The sequence below is a fragment of the Ciconia boyciana genome, chromosome 8, assembly GCF_034638445.1.
Source record: "Ciconia boyciana chromosome 8, ASM3463844v1, whole genome shotgun sequence".
NCBI classification, from domain to species: Eukaryota; Metazoa; Chordata; class Aves; order Ciconiiformes; family Ciconiidae; genus Ciconia; species Ciconia boyciana.
Window position 1 is genome coordinate 63,389,951 of NC_132941.1, and position 23,353 is coordinate 63,413,303.

The following is a 23,353-nucleotide window of genomic DNA, read 5'->3' on the forward strand; positions in this document are numbered from 1 at the left end:
TTGTGCGCGTACACTGGTACGGCACATTGTTCGAGACTTGTTTGCATGGGAGTTCAGCTGAACTGCACAGGGAGAAAATCCCCCACGCACAGAGTCACTACCAGGAAAATAATTTCAAGGGATTTCTTTCCCCATTTTTCAAACAACTCAAGCCACAAATGAATGGATTTGCCAAATTTCCTCATACTTAGCAGTGTGGGTTTGGGGGTTAGTTTCTGTCAGGCTCTGAGTGTTATCATCAATGTACATCTCTGATGTGGAGGAGCGGAGCCTGCTCAGCTTATCCAGCTTCACATCTGAGCAGCCAAGGGCCTGAGCACTTCTGGAAGGGGAAGGGAAGACGAGGAGCCACCATTCATTTTTATTGTTCTAGTGCTTAATGACACGCTTTTAGTTTTAAGCACAGACCTATTACTTCAACAGCTCTATCACTTCACTTACAGGCATCTCTAGAAGGAAATCAAGGGTTTTATTTTGTATGCCTGATAGAACAGCAAATTAATAATAAGAAGAAAAGACTTAGGTAATGGCCAAAGGTAAGTCGATTCTCAAATAACACCATTAGCTATCTGATGAATTTAGTCAAAACAATGCTAACCATTTCCTCAGAGGAACACATTTGTGCCTGATAACAGCGGTAAAAAGTCAATCTGCAGCAAACCCTGTAGTCCTAATTGCTCAGCCAGCGCGGTATCTAATCTCCTGTTCTCTCCAAACAACAGGAACGGCAAGATTAACCCTGGAAGCATTATCTGAGATACCACTCACTTTTAACTGCAGTTGGCTAAACAAAGTATTTGGAATTTAACCACAGAGCGAGAACCAGCATCTTTAGCTCTGCATAGCCAGCGCGGCCCTGCGAAGAAATCCCATTTGCCTCCTTTTCTAAATAGGAAAGTGTCTAATATTTAAGCAGGAAACCCCGATATATTTGACTGTGGTTTTTTGGGGGGGGGTTAAGTAAGCAACAACAAGGCAGTTCTAAACTACCGTATGGGCTAAGACCCTTCGGAAATTACTTGGTTCAGGCGAAGCCATGGTGGAGACGATGACTGGGGGCCCCGTGCGCCTGCTGAGCTTCGGGTACGGGGAGAGCTGGGCAGGGAAACCGGGTCCGGTGGGTGCCAGGCTGCCGTCCCCCGGTGCTCCCGGCCGGCGGAGGAGCTGCGGGCTGCCATGTGGGCTGGGTGCCGGCGATGCTGCCGCTGTCCGCTCCCTCTTCATCAGCTCCATAGGCACGGTGTAGGTGGTGGGGTAGGCTGTTTTGGGGCTGGCGTGTGGGTTGGCCGTGGTCATGGGCATGCCGGCCGGAGCAGAGTAGGCGGAGGCTGGACGTGGGTGCATGTTGCAAGGCAGGGGGGTGTTGTATCCAGAACTGGGGAGGAAGTGTGGCCCCTGAGCAGTCCCCGCGGAGGCAGGGTAAGCAGTGGTCTCCAGCAGGTGCTGGGTCGGGGCGCTGGATGGCCGGCGGTGCATCTCCCCCCCTCTCGGGGAGAGCGGCTGCAGCGGAGGCGGGGGTTGTGGGGCGGCAGGGCCATCTGTGGTGGGCCCCGAGCCGAGGGGTGCCACATAGTCTCCCGGCAGCTCGCTGCGGTGGCTGAAACTGTTGGAGCGGGTCCTGGGGCGCAGCGCCCCGCTCCTCCGCTCCTGCCTCTGCAGCTGCATTTCTGCCTTGTAGTTGTGGGCGATGCGGGACAGCACACGAGCCTGCCCCAGGTTCGGAGCCACAGACTTGATGTCGTTCTCCTCCATCATGGCCAGCAGGTTCGGGGAGTCGAAGCCCTGCTGCAGCAACGCGGCGAAGGTGCTCTCTGAGACGCCCTCCGCACGCAGAAGTGCCACGAACTCGGGGTCGAAGCTCCTCTTCCCCTCTGGCCCAGGGAAGGCGGGGGACACCGGCGGGTGGGAAGGGGTCGCCACCGCCGCCTCGTAGCTGTCGTAGGGGCCCTTGGCACCGGCACTCTCCCGGCCGGGCCCGTAGCCACTGCTGGCACTGCCGGTGGGATCCACCACTAGGCAGGTGGGGGCGGCCTGCCTGCCCCCCGCCGGCTCGGGGGGCCGCTCCGCCCCGTCGCCGTAGGCCTGCCTGCCGGGGAAGGCGGGCGGCTCTGCCGCGTACCGCGGGCCGGGGGGCTCTGGGCCGTACCGTGCCGGGGAGACATCTCTGCCACGCATCCGCTGCCCATCCAGGGCCAGCTTGGGGTCCCTGTAGAGGCGGGTGGCCTCCGGCAGGGCGGGCGGGCGTCCCGGGGCCTGGTCCCAGGACAGCCGGCTGCCGGGCGCCCCATAGCTCACCAGCGGCCTGTTCACCACGTGGTCGCGGTAGCAGCGGGGGTCCTTGGGCGACCTAGCCGCCAGGGACGGGTCGCTGTAGTAATCCTGGGGTGGCAGGGAGCCCCGGCCTGCCATGGCTGCCTGCCGGTCGCAGTAGGCGAAGTCAGGGACGGAGCCCTTCCTGAGGGGCCCTGGGGTGAAGGCGGCATCCTGGTACGGGTACGTCTCTTGTTTCAGCTCCATGCCGCCCTGCAAGATGATATCGTTGGCTCGCTGCGGCTCATACCAGCCGCCCTCGCCGCCATAGGTCAGGGAGCTCCTCCGGCCCGGTGGCCTTTGGTACTCGAAGGCGTTCTCGCTCTCCCAGTTGCCTTCATACCAGCCGGCAGCGTCCCAGCTCTGCGAGCGGCCGATGTTGGGGTGCTTGCTGGGGATGGGCATCGTCACGAGGCTGCTTGCTCCCGCCGAAACGGAGAAGAGGAGGTGCCTTCCTTCTCAGCGCTTCTCCAGCGCGCATCAAAACCAGACCGTGTTCCGCCTGAGCCCTCCCAGGACTTCAGAAACCACTGACCGGTGGTTTTGCCTTTCAAAGTGTTGCCTGAATTATTAATTCTTTGAAACCTTAGTAGGCAAAGCATACAGCGGCCGCTGCCACCCGCTCTCGCTCCAGGTCGGCGGTGGGAGAGACCCTTCCCGTGCAGTGCAGCTGCAGAAGAGGGCGGCCGCACTCAGCCCAGATGCTTTATCCTCTGCTGCTGGGGACGGCGCGCACACATGGACAACTGGCCGAGCAGTGTGTGGGGATTAGGAGCTAAATAAAACCGCTAAAGCCCTTGCTCCATGTGACATCATTTTAGCCCGATGAAATCTCCTGCGCCAACCCAGCCAGCAACCTCAATGCAATTTCTCCCCAGGGAATGATTTTTTTTTTTTTCATGTTGGTTTTTTTTAACACGCGTTTCATCCGTTTCAGTTGTCTCCCTCCTCATTAGCTCAGGGCTTCTGTCCGCACCAGCACCCACCAGGAATCGGCAGCAAGATAACAAAACGTGCATGTATCCGCTCGTCCCCACGCACGCGCGTGCAAAAATAAAAAGGAAAGCTTCAGTGTCAGCTCAATCTTAATCCACCCTGATGAAATGCTAATCCACTGCACACAGCTAAGGACAAGTTAAATGGGAGCAAGCAGGCAGGCCTAAAAAAAGGCCAATTCAAGATACTCAAGAATACAAGAGCGATTAGAAATCAGTTAGGTATCTGTTTAACACTTTATGAATATTGTAATTTGCTTTGGAAATTACATTTTTTGTTGTAGTTTCAAATTAGCCATACTAACTAGGCTCCAAAAGGATTCTTTACATTATTATCATAATACGCAAATCCTTTCATCATCCCAGGACAGAAAATTGTGGAGGTGTAATCTGGAATGTATAATTTTAAGACCCTAGCAGAGGTCATGGAAAAGGAGGGGAGGATCAAAGGATCTAAAGCCTGGTCTTACAAAGCAAAAAGGAATAGTAGACTTTTGCCTATTATCTCTGGCTTCCTTTGGAAAAACGACGTTTATGAGATGGGAAAACACTCAGAAACATCAGACAAAACTCAATTTGTATCTAGCGGTATTTCAATATTCATATGGATTAAGCTTTTTTTACACTTACAGTAGGCAAAAGGATTTAGATGGAATCACACCACAGAAAATTGTTATTTGGGAATGTAATAAAAATTTCCATATATAGTCACCGTTTTCCGAGGAGATAGTAAAATGGCTCCCCAAAACATGTATCTAAATTATCACATGCTGCTCATGCTCAAATATTCCTTTTCAAAGAAGAATAGGTCAACCGTTACTTACTTTGCTAACCACTGCTACTGAAGCAACATTTTCCTTTTAGAATTAAAAAAATTCAGACGGAAATGATTTTGCCTTTCTCTGCTGTGATCACAAATTTCTTCACCTCCAACATGCCCCTTCCAGGACGGACCCAGTAAAAGGAATAACAGTCACCTTCCCTGGTCTGTTTGCAAGACAGCTTGCGCATTTTTCCCGGCTAATCCACAATAAATGTTTAGTGCACTAGCCATCACATGATAGACTATTGTGCTATTACGATAGCTAAATCACTAATACAGTCTAATGCATATACTTGCCTATCATACTAATACCTCTGGGCTATATTTCTGACCCAAATACTGACAGGATCTTTGAGTAATCCCTAAATTTCTTTATTGCAGTAAATATTATAAATCCTTTTCAAACATTCTCTCCTCCAATTCCATCCCCAAGAACCACAGTCTTTAAAATTATGTTGGATATTACAGAGACATGCAAAACATGGGCCCCAAAAGATTATTTATGCAATTCTCAGAGAATATCTGATTGGCATCATATTGAATTAACTAACAAACTTAAGGCACATTGGAAAATTTCTTCTTTTGTGAGAGTCAAAACGGGAAGACACATTTGTGGCTTATAAATAAAGCAGAGAACATTTTAACAAACAAAAACATTTTATTACAACAACATTTTGCTAAAGAATAAAATGTATTCCCAACTGGATACAGTAAGATCTGTGCCATTTGTTTGTTCTGAAGCAGCAGAAGAAAGCTACCAAAAATGTATATGAAAAAATAATAAAATCCTGGTCTATAGATCAAGGGCATCTTCCACCACTGTCTTCAAAGAAATCGCTAATGAACATAGCCACCATGTTAAGCCCTGGTCGACAATGGAAAAAAACACGCCATAGAGAAATTAAATTTCAAAAATGCTGATCTCGAACAACTGCAAGGGAAGTCAGAGGGGAGCTTTGAGCATTTACTACCTCTGAAAAAAAACAAAAGCTTTAATAAGCCCTTGGGTTGCATGACGGACACACAAAAGAGACCTCGCCCAAACCAACCCATCTGTAACTGGTGCCTGTGCCCTGCCCGGCTCCAGTGCACACATGGGCGACAGCAGGACCAGAAGACCCATCTCCAGACTCCCTTCAGCCCAACCGCAGGAGCAGCTGCACGCCTGGGCTCTGAAAACCACCCATGCGCCATTGCACCAGCCTGCCCTTGCACGGGCGCAACCTTGCAGCCCTCGGGCAGAAGGACGTGCTCTTCTCGCACCTGCTTCGCAGGAGCCAGGAAACTTCGACTTTCAGACCTGCCGCTGGGAACGCTCATGCATATGGATGATATATCCCATACGCACTGACCTCAATGCAACAAATTATTGCTGTGCTCCAAGCTAAGCACAGGTAAACGCTTGCAGGACCAGGGGCTGTAGGACTTGTACTTTTCCCTGCAGCCATAAGGTAGATGTCCTCTTTGGAGGACTCTTCTTGATGTCCTAGAGCTGCCGCCAGCCCTGCATCTGGCAGGGAAGATGTGCCCAGGAGCCGTGGAGCTGGGCAGCCTCCCATGCCACCATGGCAGCAACGGAAATGTTACACCCCCAGTGAATCAAGAAATGAATAAGAAATGATCGGAATGAAATACTTATGGATGGGCAGTAAGGGCCTTTTATTTTTTCTGGTTTTGGCACTCTTAAAAGCAGCGCCTATGCAAATTCCCGTAACTCCGTAGCTATTTCTGAATTCTGACCCAGCAATGGCCAAGAGAGGACATGGAGGGAACGGGGCACAACCCAACATAACTGATCACATCTGCGCTTCTCGGGAGCGGAGGAAGCACCCGCACCCGCATTCCTGACATGAGGGGGAGACGAAGGACTGCGGGACAGGCGGAAAATTTATTCTCCCTTTATCTTTTAATTCTCAAGGTATTTGGGGGGAAAAAGCACACACAAAAGCAAAAAAAAAAAAAAAAAAAAAGCTGATCAAGAGATTAAATGCTCTGGTATTTCAGATCACGTGAAAAATGCACGGTTTCGACTTAATACCCTGAGTTTCAGTTTAGTGTGGCTCTGATACAGGGTAAATTTTGCTATGATACAGCAACTGCAGAAGGCTGCTCTGAAAAAAAGGTAACGACAGAGTAGAAGAAAGGTGGGCCATGGGTTAAACACCACTTTCAAAAATGGATGGCATGAAATCTGGTTCTGGAAACAACTCGCAGCGGATATGAAACAAGTATCTTACACAGTGCTAGAAAGTGCAGTTTTCTTCCCACGAGGAGAAAGCTTGGTTTACACATAAAACCTGTGATAAGAAATCAGGACACTAAAGCTGCAACACAACTGTGTAAACAACATTTTTTGGTGCCTGTAGCACTGACTTGGGGGAGGTTGGATATGAAATTTAATTCACATTGATTTAAAACATTTCATTTCAAATTTTGAAAGCAAGTTGCTGGAGAAATTACTCTGTGCAACAAAATACTATAGATTGTTTTTAGTTTTGCTTTTTATTATTGTAAAATACTTTTCAACTACAAGTTTAAATCTTGCTTCTATTGTAGAAAATGATTTTTAATGTAGCAAAATGTTGATGTTTTCTCCCAAATTATTTCCTTCTGGGAGAGAGCGGAACTGAAACAATGTAGTGAATATGCCAAATGTTATTTCTGGTAAAAACTGTAAGGTGCATCAGCATTGGAAAGGCTATTTCTCTTTTAAAGGCAAAGGAATCCTGCCCAGCTAATGAAAAATCTTCTAGAGAACAAATATATCTCGTGTTAATGCAGAGAGCAGGTATCAGGACACCCAGCCTTCATACTTCGCTCTGCCACTGTCAGTGAGTAAATTGCTTAATTTCTTACTCGCAGATTCCCCTTCCATCAGGAGGGATATAATAATATACACCTATCACATTCAGATGGTGTTAAGATTAATCAGTCTTTGTCATATGTTTGCAGGTGACAAGGTACAAAGCTACCGGTAGGATAAATGCTTCTGCCCTCACTGCCTGGGCTTTCAAGGACCACGCATGATTGTGCCTAAAGACCCCCAAAACTCGGGAAGCCTTTTCTGAACATCATCCTCCTACGTTCAGCTTGCAGGATGTCGGGGAAGCAGAAATGAGCTGGTGCGAAACTATACTGTGGTATACCATGGATGCTATGGAGAGGAAAAGGAATAGCATGCCCCATGAATAATGCACACACACACACACATGTGCGTGCACAGATTAAAAAAAAAATCGGGAGAAGAAAAGCAGGAAGAAAATGTCCAAATTCTTGGAAATTACTGCATTTGCTAAAATTTGGCTCTGCAAAAAATCTCTCTCACAGTGGCAATAAGCACTGTGCCTAGATGGACTTTCTAACAGTCTCCTGAAATTAGAGGAGTACAAAGAGAAAATTAGCAGGATTGTGCCGGAATCATTTTCAATAATCAAAGGAACAGAACAGCATCTGAAAGCACTCAGGGCTTGAAGCCATGCCACATGCTTTTACTAATTTCCAAACCAAAAGCAGAGATGCTTTGTAACTTCAACAAAACACTCTCAAATACCAACTTGGTACATTACAACAAAACACTCTTAAGATCAGCCGATTATTAAACAATCGTTGCCTCATGTAATTCTGTATTTTGATGACTTTAAAGCAAAACCCAAAAGCTTACGTCCCAGCTTATGCTGGGATAGAAACGTGCTGTAACCATTGGCTCACATGCATTACAAGTTACAGGAATGCACTAGCACACGCTGCCTCTAAATGTTACGCACAAACTGGAATCTGTAACTGGGTTCAGTTGCTGTTCCCACTGGCTCCATACAAATGGGCCCATGCATGTGGAAAATCAAAGGTCAATATCGTACCTAAATAAATGGGGAGGCACAGCAAAGGAGCCTACCTCCCCCACCAAATAAAACAGACGTTTACTCTCAAAAGTGATGACACAGTATTGCAGTGCCATTCTGGGTAATTTCCCAAGAACCCCCCCAAACCCCACACATCAACGTGACGAGAGAAGATGCAAAGCCTCTTCCACTCACACCAGCTGGCATCGTGCTGAGAAGGTGCACGGCGGCATTTCACGTAGTGAAACTACAGTGACCTTTTACTTGATCACTGCGGACCTGACCGCTTGCCTCTCTGCTGCTTTTCTGTGCCCATCTCTGCTCGGAAGCCATTTGGTGTAGGAGGCGGCTCCTTCCTACCCTCCCGGCCAGCCAGTGCCGCGTCTCAAACCACTGCCACATCCCAACAACTCTCCGGCTGGAGGCATTTCACCCGTCTTTCGTTGAAGGGTACCCTACCTCCAATTACCTTGTATTTATCGCAGAGTAAGGGTATGCGTAGAAGCACCCCGACGAGCACGTGGTAACTTGTCACCTCATGTTATCCTGCTCCCCTGGCAAACCCCTGGTTATTTGCCGTCCGGGATGAAAATCGATTTGCAGATAACAAATGCAGGAAGCTAGCAATCATCTAAAATATACTCGCAGTTAAAAAACAAGAACCCCCAGCTCTAAAACACACTCTGAGCCATTGGAATGAGCCCTACAAGCTCTTGAAACTTCAATCAGAAACAATTTTGCCTTCAAGTATGGGAAGACTCCAATAAAAGTTAGCAGAAACAGCATTGTCACATTCCTGCATCAACAAAGGGATAATAAAAATATCAGATGTATTCCTACACCACAAAACTACACACTTTCAAGGACTACAAAATAAAAATCAATCTGGATGCTGAACGGCAGTCTAAAAGCCAGTAGACAAGGTTCATTGGGCACATCCCTCAACTATTCGCAAAGATCTAATCTACGAATGCTCTTAAAAATAATCCTTTAGAAATCACATCAAGCACCTTGTCTCCAAAACTGGTATTAGACCTTGAGGTCAAATCTCATCATTTTTAATAAGAATTCAGGATCAAGATTTAAATAGCACATGTAATGAAAAGCATGGGAATTATATCTGTCCCAGAAAGCAGTACAGAAATCCATTGGTAAATGAATATATATTGTAATTCTGAATTCTGCCATGCATGTCTGGGCTTTGCATAAAAAATAATTAATTACTAGACTGTAACACGGTCCTGAGGAGATAAACAGGCTGGGGTTCAGGGTGTCTCTCTGCCTTACTTCCCCTGACGATGCCAAGAGCTTGAAACACGTACTTCCCTTGCAGACCCAACGCAGATAAAACCCAAACCCAAAACAAACCAGGAGGAAATACTATGTTAGCTAAAAAATACTTTTGCAGTGCTTTTTAAACAGATTGGTATGTTGTAGTACTGTATTGCAGTAATCAAATCAAAGTATGACATGTGGAGGGACCACACCTGCAGGTATGTCTTACCGTGGTCCCTCACCATCCATGGGAAGGCTACGGGGGATGGCTGCTCCCCAGCGGGGATGACCCCGAGGCCGAAGCTGCCAGCCGCGCGTCCCTTGCTTAGGTTCATTTGCTGATTCAGTCAAATACCTGTCATCATTAGCAGGCAGCGATACTATTTTCTCTCAAAAATGAGTGTCAGTCTAGAACTATAGGCTATTTTGTGAACTGAAGCTGATTATTAATAAGTTTTGAGGTGCTAGATGGCAGCAGAGAGTGTTTGTTTAAAAAAAAAATTTAAAAGACAACCTAAAAAAAGCCAAAACGAATTAATAGTGTTAAGCTAATGGGCTATATAAAAGTGTCAGTAAGAAATGATCAATGCCGTTTAATTTTAAGGCAACAAAAATGCACAACCAACTCTAGAAAACTTGCTCTTTGAAGAAAGCTCTCAGATATAAAAGACATAATTAAAACATTCGCTGTTTTGGCACTTCGATCCATTACATCTGTTTGTGGATACCAAAAAATATAAAAGAAAAGTTGTGTAATGTGTTTCTCTGCAGCTTTATTTTAGTATAGCCAGATGTCCTACTCCTGTCAGAATATTTACTAGTAAATATTCAGTAGAATCAGAATCAAACCTCAAAGTTAGGTCCAGATCCAAACGTCATCAGTCCTTGAAAGTTTCTAATTTAGGAGTTAGATACATGGTTTTTCTGGTATTTCGAAGGAAAATCCATCCCGTTCTCATCTGTCCCCGAGGACTGATCATTTCCCATCACATATCGGGAAGAGGTAAAGCAGCCAGCTTCCACCCTCTGGATGCTGGAGATGGCTTCTGCAGCGCTCCCAAACTCCGGAGCTCGGGAATAGGGGACAGGGCTGCCCCAAGGCCACCGCTCCAACAACCCCTTAACGCGGCTTCTCATTGCATATTCTGGGGATATTATCATTTTTCTGAGTAATCTTTAAGTGTGAGGGAGGATTTAGAGTAAGGAGAAAAAAACCCAGATGTGATGACAACATGGTAATCCATAAATCGGTTAATTTAAATGGGAAATGCGGTAAGGATGAAAATTAAGTTGATGGTATTGAAGTCATCAGCTGTAATTGTTTCTTAATTAATGACATGAAGTTATAAAGCGTGTTACATGGAACCTTGTCTTAAAGCTGGGGAAAATGGAAAAATACAAGGCAGAATTAAGAGTTAGACACGTATTAAGTTACCATAAATGTGGACTTAAACGCAAGAACACAACAGAAGTATTTTTTCCTATTTCTGTGCATATAGCACTCAAGTCTCAGGGAAAAGGGAGCTCTCCTTGCAATAGCCCGAGTTACATATCTATTACAAAAAGTTGCATACCAAACTAATGAAATTTTTGTCTGTAACCTTATCTAAATGTGTCTTACTCTTTACCGGATGCCTGGGGGATTTTGTCAGGCCGGCTTCATATCTGGCTCAAGTCCTACATCTTGTCATGCATATCCCCCTATGGCACGTCACAGGAGATAGACTGCATGTAAGCGAATGCATAGAAAAAAAATCTACACAGAACTGAAGGCTACTTGAGCAGCCTATGCCTCTGTGCTGTAAGGACAACAGCATACCTGGAGATAGGAGCTACACAGTACCTCCGTCACAAAGCAGAAGATGTCCACTTAAAAATATACAGAGTTCTTGATTCAGCACAGCAAAAGGGTTGAAAATCATGGAATAAGGTCAATAAGCTTGAATAACGTCTGTGAACACACTGAGGTTGCTTGAACTTTCTTCATCCGTAGGATTCTGTCCAATTTTAAAAAAATCTTAAATTTTTGACGAAACTTATTAATGACAAGTAATTCCCAAACCTGCTATGCCTCTTATCAGCGAACAGGTAATTAAGAGCACTGCTGGATGGCATACTTTTCATTGCCCAAATTAGTAAAACGAGGTGTAATCCAGCTTTTGTATGAATTTGAAGTGGTTTTTTGAAACCTCCATAAAGGCCAAAGAACTTCATAGGGATTCTCAGAAGAACAAAACAGGAGCAGCCAGACAGATCTTCAGTTAGCATAAATCAGCCCAGGGTGCAACGGCAGAGGATCTGACGAGCCAACTCTGCCTTTTCTCTAGGCAAAATGTGGTAAGCAACCCTTCCTTAAAAGCCTGATACTTTGTGTGCTTTGAGGTGGAAACTTAAAAGTATAAAAAGCTTTATTGTGGGGGGGAAATCCTTGTACTGTGTTTAATATTCATGGAACAAACAAACTCAAATCGACTAGAAAAAAAGAGGTCTATATTTATTCTAAATAAGTCACACTTACTCAGGACAAGCAATTTCTGCCACACTTGATATCATCTTTAACTCATTGTTTCTCATCAAATGACTAGTGGTGATAAGAATTTCCTGAGATAATAAGATTCTATTTCTAAGCAGTAAAAATAAGTATTATCAGATGCTACTTGGCATTCAAATTGGCAAGAATGGAAGAAAATTTCTCCACCCAAATATCAAACATACTCATTTTAGCCACTGTTAGGTTACACAAAGGAGCAGCCACTTTCCAGAGTTGCCCAGTCACTCCTGAGACCCTCAGACATGCAATGGTCTGGAAGAGAGATGCTGAGCATTGAAACAATTCATCTTCTGGCCTTACATGTACCACTATGTCTTATAACTGATTATTTCCTACACAATACCATGTTAACAAAACACTAAGGCCTGGAAAACGAGAGGACGCCAGAATTCAGGTTACTTGTAGAACTTTCATTTTGACTGCCTTGTAGTTTTTAAGTACATTTTCCCATGTGCTTCCACGAGCAAGTTTCCTCTATTTTTTAAGCACGAATGGACTGTAGTTGTTGAATGAGAACCTATTCCATATTCTGCTGTTAGTCGTGTGTGAGCCCAGACTTCAAGGACACACTGTTCAAATACTGCTGAAAAGCCAGAACCACTACAGGTCTTCAGGGGCACTTCTATTGAGGGTTGTTTGGTTGTTTTTTTTAACGATAAGATTTTAACGATAAGGAAGCGCACCACAAGCAAGAATTGACAGTGTGAATATTAAGTCCACTTCTATGGATGAGAAACTGAAATAAAGAGCAGGTAAAAAGCACCCCTCCTATAGATACAGGTTTGTATTTACCAGAGTACCTGGCATTACATAGTATATTTATCCAAATATTACTGGATATGGTTTTCATTGACTTCCATCACAGATGGAAATGTGGAATACAGAATTTCTGTCCACCCTTGAAATGACTTAACCAGCCTCATGCAGCCACGGCCGAGATGACTTTGTTGATGATGAAACCATCCTTTCCTTCCCCAAATTCCCTCCCCCATTTCACAGATCCCTCCCCACCTCCTAAAAAAATGAGCCAGCTTTAGGCTCCCACCAGTGCTACCACCCTCCTCCCATCTCCTCCGCCCCCCGCTCTGCTCACATCGTGCTCCCCAGCACCCTCCCTGCATCCTGCTGAACAAGAAGGATGAAACCTCATCAGCAAGAAACCCAGACCACTAACCCAGCAGTAAATTCTCTGGACTTTCGGTCATTGGGTTGTTTGTGGATGATTCAGCAACTGCAGCTGGGAGAGTTCCCAACTCAGTAATTCAGAGCGATGACCAGACACATGCATGGATGTGCAGCACTAGGGCCACGTCGTCTCCCGACTGCTGCAAGATGTGTAGATTTTGCTCCGAGCAGCAGCTGCTGACATCAACTCCTTTTCAGATCATATGTACTTTGTTTTAACCATCAGGTGCTCTATGCTGTGAACTCTTCAGAGCAGACACCCTCCTTAATGAGGGCTTGGTCAAAATCCAGCAAAGAGCAGATACCACCGCAAACAAACAAATAACGAGCAATCAACCGAACTGGCTGCTGGAGGAACAAAGGCATTTCCTAGGTCATCTTGAGTTTCCTGCTTCAGCCTGAAAATGCAAGTATGTCGTTCAAGTGCTCCTGTTTCTTTTCCCTTGAATGGCCACCAAATTGATGGGGAAATATGAGAACTGAGAGAAAACCACCATCCCAACTGGCCGATGCATCACGGGAAGGTGCTTATTCAAGCTTTTCAAGACTAAGTATAACATCAAAGGACTCAGACCTACCCAAGAACCATCAGTATCCGCGGCAGTTCCCCACTCCCGCTGATAAAGGAGGGGATGTGGAGGGTCAAGGCCACACACAGATACTATAGTGAACTTGAGGAATTCCTAAAGGAAATATGAATTATGAGTAGCACCAGAGAAGCCTCATCTGAAGAGGACACTAGGGTGCCACTCTGAATATAAGTCAGTAAGTCAAAAAGCCGAGAGACTCATGCGTTAAGCACTGAAAAGTATTATGTGACTGTGCTGGCATTTATTGGCCATTAGACATATCAAAGGACCTGAAAGAAAACAAAGAATATGAATGGCTTGTTTGGCACTGCAAACAGTTCTGCTATTTTCAAAGTACAGACAGCTTTGGTGGCACAAACTGACACGTGAGGACATGATTTCCTACTGGATAATGACAAATCCTGAAGCAAAAACTCTATCAGAAAATGTCTGGGCTCACTTGGCCTTGCAGTTATTTTTGTTTCTTTGCTTTTGTTCATCCCAGGGCTGCCACTTTCGGGGAGTGTGTTGAAAGCTTAACTGACTCATAAATGTCAGTGCAAACTTTAACCTATAAAGCCAGGCATTAAAATTTCACGGCACTGGTGTTGAGGACAGCACGGTAGCGCAGTTGCAATGGTATGGAGCAGAGGCAGCACTTGGGATCATCAAAGAGGAATTCAGTGGGGTTGGGAAACCCCTGTTTTACACACAGGCAAGACACTGCCATCCTGTATCCTGGATGTGCCACCACTACTGCCTTGTCCCCATTAAGTTTCTACATTTCATGAGGAAATGACAACGCAACCTTGCACGCTGCCGTAGCACCTTCTCCTCTGGCTTCCCAGACAGACTGTTCCCAAAGCTGCTGCCAGCAACTGCGGAGGGCTACTCCTCACTCCCTGTCTAGCTCCTGGTATTATTTAATATTTTTTAAACCATATTCACAGAAGCACAGCATAAAGAACAGCTGAGCAAGCAGCAGGCTGTGCAGCAGAAGTGATGCTTCAAGTTATTTCCTTGCGCGGGAATGCCTTGTACAAGCACCGGAGCCCTATGGGAGTGCCACGGTTTTCTGAGCCTGGGGTTTCCTGGAGGCACTGCTGGACACCTCGTTCTGCCACAGGTAGCACAGAAAAAATTACACTTAATCTCTCTCTGCTGTTGTTTCCTGAATGAAAGGCAGGTGAGCTTGTGCCCTGAGGGTTATTGCTGCTGATGGTTTGAAATCCCTGCTGTGAGAGTGCAACAAGCCACCTTGACCAGGGCACTGCGCAGACAGGGACACCACCGTCTGTGGCCGGATTCTGCAGCTGAACCGTTCCTTCAGCAAAACAGCAAGGAAATCAGCGTATCAGCAATATTGCACATCTTGCCTATATTCTGTCATCTTAGCAGGGCCTGCCACGGTTTCTGCTCAACCTGGAGCTTCACTCACTTTCTGCTGCCCAGAGGGAGGCAGAGGAGGCCGTGCGGGAACGCTGAGCAGAGCCAAGACTGACCCCGGAGAGCCCCTGAAGAGCAGGAGGAAACTGCCAGGCCTACAGGACTAGGAGAAGTAAACACATACCTGTAGGATCATGCCATTCGAGACGGCCGTAACAACTTAAAATCAAGGTGGCCGTGAAGGATAGAAGTGTAACCTTATTTCTTTGCAGTGCCTAAGGCTGAGGGCCAGTTGTCTGAGCTGATCTTCACCTAACCCTGCTGCTCCCCCTTTGCACGCCTGCGCTCTGGCAGAGGTCCCACCTCGCACCCACCACCCCTGTGCCCGTGGGAGCGTTGCAGAGCACACGACACGACCGTCTGCTGCGTTAGCTGGGCTCACTTCATTTCTTTCAAAGGCTGAGAAATTGCCCCAAATTTGGGAACAATAACAGGCACACTCCTGACACCACAGCAACTCTGCTGCAAAATTCAGACTCTTTTTATCCGAAACAGAGCAGGCGGGTAGCGCGGCTGCAGGATCGTGGCTCTGCTTTGTTTCAAACACAGCAAAAACAACATCCCTCTCCATCTCCCACTCGGACACGGCTCCACAATTTTTGCTGGAACTTTTTTTGTTTTAATTCACCCCGAGGTAAGAACTCATCATGGAATGGAAAATTTCAGCTCAAACAAATTTAAAATGTGGCAAAATTACAAGCTAATGGGAACAGGATCTGAACTAGGGGGTGCTGGACAAGTCTCACTAAACACAGCACCAGCAGCTCCACCTCTAAAGCATATTTTGACCTGCTACGTAATTAGACACATTTCCACAAACAGGAATTATGTAAACCACTCCACATATATTATTTTCAAAAGCCCCAGCCATTCACTGGATACATCTTGCCACCCACATGGATCCAATTACAGAATCGGCACCCAAACTCTCTGGGACAACCAGAAAAGAAAGGAATGGGTAAGCCAAGATCACTGGAGCACACTCTGACTTAGCTTCATTCGGACGGGCATCACAAACCCACTTAATTCTTAACAGACTGCTCTAAATGTCTTTATAAAATGTCTTTATCCCCTCAAGTCTTCAGCCTTTATCCCACCCATATTTTTCGACAGAGCAAAATCTGTTACCTGGTGCAAACAGCTCACCTCTTCAAAACAGCCTGCTTAGAGGAAAAAGTCACACTGTCATACAAAGATGTCATAACTATATATTAAAAAAACCAGAGGAACTGGTCAAGCTGAGCAACGCAATGAGACTGAACTGCTTCTCTTCCTGGAAGACTCATAAACCTGCCGGTAAAGGCTACGAACCAGTGTTTTCAAAGATACCGCCCCCTTGAATGGCTTGGATTATTTTTCCATGCCAGATGCACGTTTAACAGAGTAATACAAACACTGCAGCTTCTTAATATACTCTTTTAATACTGTGGCAGTCTGTAAGCTATTTCCCTCAACACGTGACTAGTTATGTTTTCAGTAAGCCCGTATGAAGAAGAATCCTTCAGTGGCAGTTCGTACAGTACAATGAAGAATTGAAGCGTTAAGTAGTATAGTTTGGCAGTATGGATAGTGATTACAACACGAAGCCCAAGGATATTTCACCTCCAGACCTGCCACCATCCTGCTGTGTGGAATAAAGTCTGTTCCTAGCAAACGCTCCAAGGGTTTGTGTTGTGAATAGTAAAAGGGATGGTACAGTATACCCAACTTCATAAAAAGCACAGAAATCCACCTACGCGCTACAAAACATTTAGCTTTTCATCACGTAAATATAGCTTTGTATCCCATCCACTTGTTTAAAGAGAAAAGCTGCACAAGTGCTTCCACAGAACAGGAACTCCTTAAAAGCAGCTTCTTTGGACCACGTTGCACTCGGCTTGATGGAGCGGTAGAGATTCTTCTCACTGAACACCATTCTGTTAGCAAAGACGCCTCTCATCAGTCTGCTGAAGTAGTTCCCTAATTTTTCACCACCTCTCACCAATTATTCCACATACCTTTCACACCAAAACCAAGAGAAATGCTCGTTTGTTTCAAAATGTGTTTTCACCGCAGCTGGAATGGCCCCTCTTCAGTGCTTTACTACGCTATAATCCAAGATTAGGAGACTGTAATAAAAAACAGCCATCAGAGATGCCAGTATAGTATACCGCTGGCCTACAAGTCTAGGATTTTGGAAAATCCTAAGCTTTTTGCATTTTTCAAGGTAATTTTTACAAAGTTGCTTACACTCAGTCCTAATCTGTTGCTTATAAATACACCACAGTGTCTTACAACAGGGAATCCCATCCTTTCAATCAAATCACAAAACGTGGCAAATGACAAAGTATACTTAGAAAAGTTATGTCTTCTGCACATTTACAGATTAGAAAAGAATATCTTTTGACCAAGAAAGAAGAAAAAAGCTCATATATCAGAGGAAAATAATCTAAACTTCAATCACATCTAAAGCTCCGTTAGCAGGTTTGTCGTATGATCCTTTTGAATTTCTTGTACACTCAGCAACTAGATCTGATAGTAAACATCAAACTGGGAAGGCAGCTTTTGAAAATCCAGACTCAGCTGCTACAACTCTTTTAAGTCAAGTTCAAAGTAAATTTTGAAGATGAGATAGTGTACTACACCTGAGTGTTTATGACATTCAAGAGGAGAAATATGCAGCTCCACACTGCAGTGTACCCTGGATACTCCTTCCTCACTCCCATCTTCTCTGCTTTGCCTCCCCCCTCTGAAATTAACAGAGCAAAATTAATAGAGCTGAGTAACTCATGACAAGTTTAAAGCAACAGCAAGGGAGTTTTACTTTGACGTGCTAAAGTAAGCAATATATAATACACAAAACTCAAGGCAAAAACCACCCTGTCCCGCTGACAACATTTTACACTCACTAGAAACTCCAAAAAGCCCCACGCTTTTTGCTCAAATGGACGCAGTACAACTTCCCCGTGAGCTCTGCGCTTTCATCCATGAGCAAAACCTATTTCACCTCGTTCGCGTTCAAGTAATACCGCAAACTGTTACCCTGCAGGCCACTATCCATCTCCTTAAGAGCAGATAAACACCGGAATTCTTTAAGAGATACGACTTGAGATACCCTTCCTAAAATAACGCTCTGTTCTGCTTTTGCTGCTGATGGTAAAACTTTCATGAGTGTTGGTTTGCATGAGAATCATCAGAGTGTGCACCAAAGAAGTCAGAGCTTGATTGCCATCACTTGATTTCTATCATAAGCAACTTACACTAGGTGAGCTGCAATAGAAAATGTTACCTACAGACTTTTTCTGCTGGAAAACTGAATAAACAGAAGGGAAAAGTCACCTGTGCTGTGACACTGTAACACACTATTAATAAAGACCGATTTTCAGCAAATCTGCCCTATGAAACACAAGCTGTTCTAACAATTTTCCCAAAACCAAAAGAAATACTCCAACAACGACTTAAATTTTCCATAGGATGATAGTCAATATTATGGGAGATCACCCACTTCCATGCCCCCTGAGTGAAGAATCAACTCTGAGACAGCCACATTCTGCCCTTCTCCGAGAAGCAAGCCAAAGCCTGAACCGGGGAAGGATGGGAGCAGCTGCATGGAATTGGAGGGTGCTGAGCTTTATCCGTACGCCTCGCACGGTGTGCTCGCAGCCCTGCAGCCAGCCCCAGGACAGTGGTGGTAGGGGCTCATGTCCATGGACATACCATGTCCATACATTGGTATGACTGTATTTTGAGCCAACAAAATGGAGGAGCCAACAAAAAGGAGGACAGGGGATCTAGTCCTGGATCTGGATCTCTTTATGTCTAAGTAAAAATTAGATATTCTTCCTTAACCATCTGTTGGCTTTTATAGAAAAAGTGGAGCATACTCCTACCTTCACAAATTCTGTCCAGTCGCTGCCGCTTGACTTTGTGTTTATCCACAAGTGCCATTCTTGATGGTATTTTGTCACTTTCTGATTCAAAAAGCAAAGCAGTCCCCCAGGAGCTTAGGAAAATTCACAGGAATCGGCGTGCATACCGCCACTGTCGATCCTGCAGAGAAATGAAAGGATTCATTAGGATTGCCAGCACACCAGGTGAGACTTGCCCGTCCCCAACAGCAGAGCAGGTTTCTAGAAGGACAGATGCGAGTTTAGTGCTTCCAACCCCAGCGTCCCACCGGTCACACATCTTATACTGCAAATCAAGCTTACAGCCCCTTTGTCCTCCCTGCGACCAGAAAAAACAGCATTGTACACAAGAGCTGCCAAAGCGCTGTATGGCCTTCCCAGTTTTATTTCTGTCTTAAAAATCTATTCCTAGCAGATAAAATCCATTAAGCTATTTTATAGGCTCACAGACACTGAAAGATTATTAGAGAGTATATAAAAAAGGGAAAGTAGCTTTTGCTCTTCCAGTACTTTCACACGCATGCACACACACAAACCACTTTCATGTCTTATTTAAGCCTTGCCCTGTAAAAGTCATCAGTGGACCTTGAATTTGCAACTAGACCTTGATACATATTCCAGCTGTCACCGTAGCCTGTCCTTACCTTCATACTTGAAGGGCTAACATTAAACTTTCGGTGCCAGAGCTGTTGTTTCTAGCATGCGCACTTTTAAATGCCGATGAAATAAAGCAATCCATAAAGCGGTATGTGTGGCTGATTTATAAGAAATGCTCTACAACAGGACAGCAGCTGCAGGCTTTCTGCATTTTGGTGACACAGAGGAAGACCCTAAATGGATCCTCTCAGGTCTGATGCTTTTGTTCCTACAGAGCACCAATGGTTCGTTTAATCCCTGCATGCTCCCACCTGAGCTCAGGCTGCAGCCCCTGAACGTGCCATTGTGGCACTTTTACCCAACAACTTCATTGTAGAATCCAGATATGAGCTTTTCAAAGCAAATTCCACAACAGTATTCATGAATCAAGACATACAAAAAGAGATCTCATGCTGACAACTGAATTCAAACAATTCAACACTAGTACTACTAATTTTTTACTGAGTTCTGCTATACTACCAGTGATTCAATATCCTCTTTTATATTTTAAGGTGAAGACAGATGACCCTGGTACAAGCTACAAAACCTCCACGGACGCATCCTGCTCAAAAAGTTCCTGCCCCCCCCCAGCCATCCACAACCCTTTTAAGCCTACTTAAAGGTGCCAAAAGAGCAGAATGAGTGGAAAGCTGTGATTTCCAGAAACAAAGCAAAACACCACCAGGTTTTTGGAGGTCTTGCAAGGAGAGAAGGGGAAGAGGGAGACAGGCATGAGCGCAAGCACAGCAAGAAATCCTCTCCTGAGTGGCCATCTGTATTGCACTGCAAAGTCTCAACCACTCTGCATACAAAGTACTAGAAGGGGTTAAAAAATAAATTCTGAAGAGCCAGTAATAATCACAAACTCGGTACCACTCCATCAAATTCACCCCCAAACAACAAAAACAGCTCCTCTGTGGCAGGTGGATTCTCACACTGCGTTATCTGCAAACAAAATTTTCACGTCAAACTAAGAAAACCCCCGGGTTCACATAATACAGGACACACAAGAAGAAGACACCGCGAACCAGGAAAATCCAGAGTGATGTCCAAAAGTTGACCTTGGACGACGTCTGTAACCTCGACTTCTGCTTCCCCTTCTGTAGAGCAGCGATAGCAACACTTAACCCGTCCTCTTGAAACACTTCAGGTTCTTCATATTCACATAGTCCGGTCAGGCATTTCTACCTTGCATTTTATTCCTCTGCAACAGCTTACGGCTCTCCTAAAACCACGCCAGTGAAGCAATAAATTCCCAGAAAACACAGTTAACAAACGCAATAGGCGAGGCTGAGCATGCGAGGGGTAAAGGCTCTAACAAAGCCGCTGCATACCGAGATGACAATTTCATGGAGATTATTGTTATTATTATAAATGGTTATCAATTATGCATCACATTGATAGTTAATTTATAAAAGGAAAAGGGTTGTGTTGGTACAACTGAATTCTGACTAAGGGAAGATAGGCGATTTCCTGGTAGTTAATGGCCAATTTCCCAGCAGCGCAACTGCAGCATAATCTCTGAGATTTATAGCAATAATTAATTGATTTTTTTTAAACATAGGGATGCTAAAGAGCATGATTCCCACTCACATTAATAATTAATGCACCATTCTAAAAGAAGCAGAAAACTTCCATTCCAGAGGCAGAAGCTTGCTACAGTCAAAATGTTTCTTACAACAAAAATTAAACTGTTAGTGTAGCTAAAGCCAGAGTAGCTAGCAGTATTTCCATGATCAACATTTAAAAGCATATACATGAATTTTTACCTCTATTACATCCCACTCCCCTTTCAGGGAGAAATACCAGGTTATAAAAAAGTCATGTCAGGAAAGAAAAAGTGATCATTTTGTTCTGAAAATGCTCAAATGGTTCATCATGTTGGGGCTGCAACTCTTTTCCCCTTTTTTTTCCCAAACAAAATCAATATGCAAAGTGTATTTAATTTTGACAGAGTGCATTTTCTGATGGACGAATGCTTCCATTAAAGTTCTTTTCTCCTGCCATCTCAATTCCCTGTATTACTCCCTGGAGGAAAACTTTCTACAAAAGAAACTAATGAGAAATTACTGCTCATATTATCAGAATCCCGCACAGCTTAATGTAATGCCTGTGAATGAACTCCTTCCTAATGATGTTAACTATTCCATCTTTGTTTGACAGGTGTCCATGATGATATCAACCAGCAATAAAAGCCCAACTCAGAAGACTTATTAAAAATGTGGCAGGAGCTGCCGAGCAGGATTTGGCAGAGATGGATAAAATGGAGAAAAGCAGATGTGCGGGGCACAGAAACAAGCGGATACTCCCCAGCCTTCCTATGAAGCTGTAATTAAGAAAGCAGTTCTTCCATTTGTGGGATGGAGGACGCAATTAGTTGCGCACCCAACTTCAACCTATCCTCAATGATTTCTACACCCAGCCCAATCTCAAAACAATCGCAAGGCTAAATGTCTCCCACAATAAAATAAATACAGGCTGGGCAGAACAAAAATCACGCTCAGCAATTAAAATACAAGAAAACCTCATTGTATAACGAAATTTGAGAGACAGAGGCGCATGCACAAAAATTGTACTTCATCTTCAGCAAGATCAGGAAACAAGTGAAGTGATTTACATACAGTAATTGCATGGCCATGTTAGCCTCCAACAGTGTCTTTCAAAATGTAAATTTTCTTGAAAACCCTCGGACATGATGATAGCCCAGCAGTTATTTATTTATTTGAAGAAGGAACGCACTCAAATACAATGTTTTAGGAAAAAACCAATCCTGACGTAACCCATTTAAATGGCTTCTTAATACTGCCCGTTAAATACCACAATCCATGAGCCAGAAAATGAGAGCAGAGAAAGCTGTATCAGGGCTTATTTTTCCTGCTTTCGATGGAAAACAAAAAGAAAGAAAAGGTGCTTTTCCAAAATAAAATGTACTGTTAGACAAAAATGAGAGAAAGGTGTCTTTATGAAGAACGTGTTGTCTCCTGAGCTCTCTCTCAGCTAGCACTGTTATATCGTCTTCACAGTGCATGTAGGTAGCACAGGAGCACAAACATGGGCAACATCTATTTTAGAGCATCCATCGCCGGTGTCACCATCAAATCACGGCAGCACCCAGCAGGTGACTAAGAGCCATCGCTCTGTACAAAACCATGCCTCACACGTTCCCGCTCTGCGCACAGCCCCAGGAAAGTGCAATGGTGTTTCCTACACCCTGTTTTGCGACGAGCCGAAGCCGATGCAAGCGCACAGCCCCACTGCAGCGCCGCAGGCTTTGGTAAGCAATCATGAAACCGCACCTGTGAGTCCTGCCCGAAATGCAGCTCATCGGCTAAGATGCAATAAAACCGCGATTGGTGCCTTTCGAGGTGTGAATGAACAAGTGGTATGAACGCACCACTTCTGGCGATGAAATCACGGTTGTAGGTTAAGTGGGATTCCTCTTTAACTTCAAATACAAGTATCTTTCTAAACAATCAAAAAAAGCATGCACACACTCCCAGACCCTTAGTGGAGTCAGACAGAAACCTGTTGCTCACAATTTCCGACTACATTTTCTACCCTCTATGAAATATGGCAGCAACAAAATGGAGACTCCCTCCTGCAGGAAACTCCTAGCTCCATGAACTTCAAAAGCTCCCATTTCCAAAAAGCAAAGGAAAATTTCTGTCCTTCCTCACATCTAAACTGGGTTTCCACATGTACAACTCCTTACTTAAACAAGGGAAAATCCGCTGCAAATGTTTTGACGATACTGTCGGACATTTCCTAGGCTCCAGGGAAAGGAGAGGTTCCCGGAGAAGGTTTTGTAGTCATGATTACTGCAAGACATCAGTCCTC

General features: G+C 44.9%; 1 protein-coding gene across 4 annotated transcripts in view; it reads right to left on the reverse strand.

Moving 5' to 3' along the window:
* The window catches only part of CTBP2 (C-terminal binding protein 2), a 145,751-nt gene that overhangs the window by 46,484 nt on the left and 75,914 nt on the right, over window positions 1-23,353 (reverse strand). For 2 of the 4 annotated variants that reach the window (XM_072871378.1, XM_072871377.1), the window contains one exon: window positions 18,863-19,022. In XM_072871378.1, coding sequence (XP_072727479.1) covers window positions 18,863-18,920 — 58 coding nt within the window. In that variant the 5' untranslated portion in view covers window positions 18,921-19,022. Of the gene's footprint in view, window positions 1-1,019; window positions 2,717-18,862; window positions 19,023-20,544; window positions 20,567-23,353 lie in introns of those variants that run through there. The other 2 variants (XM_072871379.1, XM_072871375.1) reach the window with 2 other exon arrangements.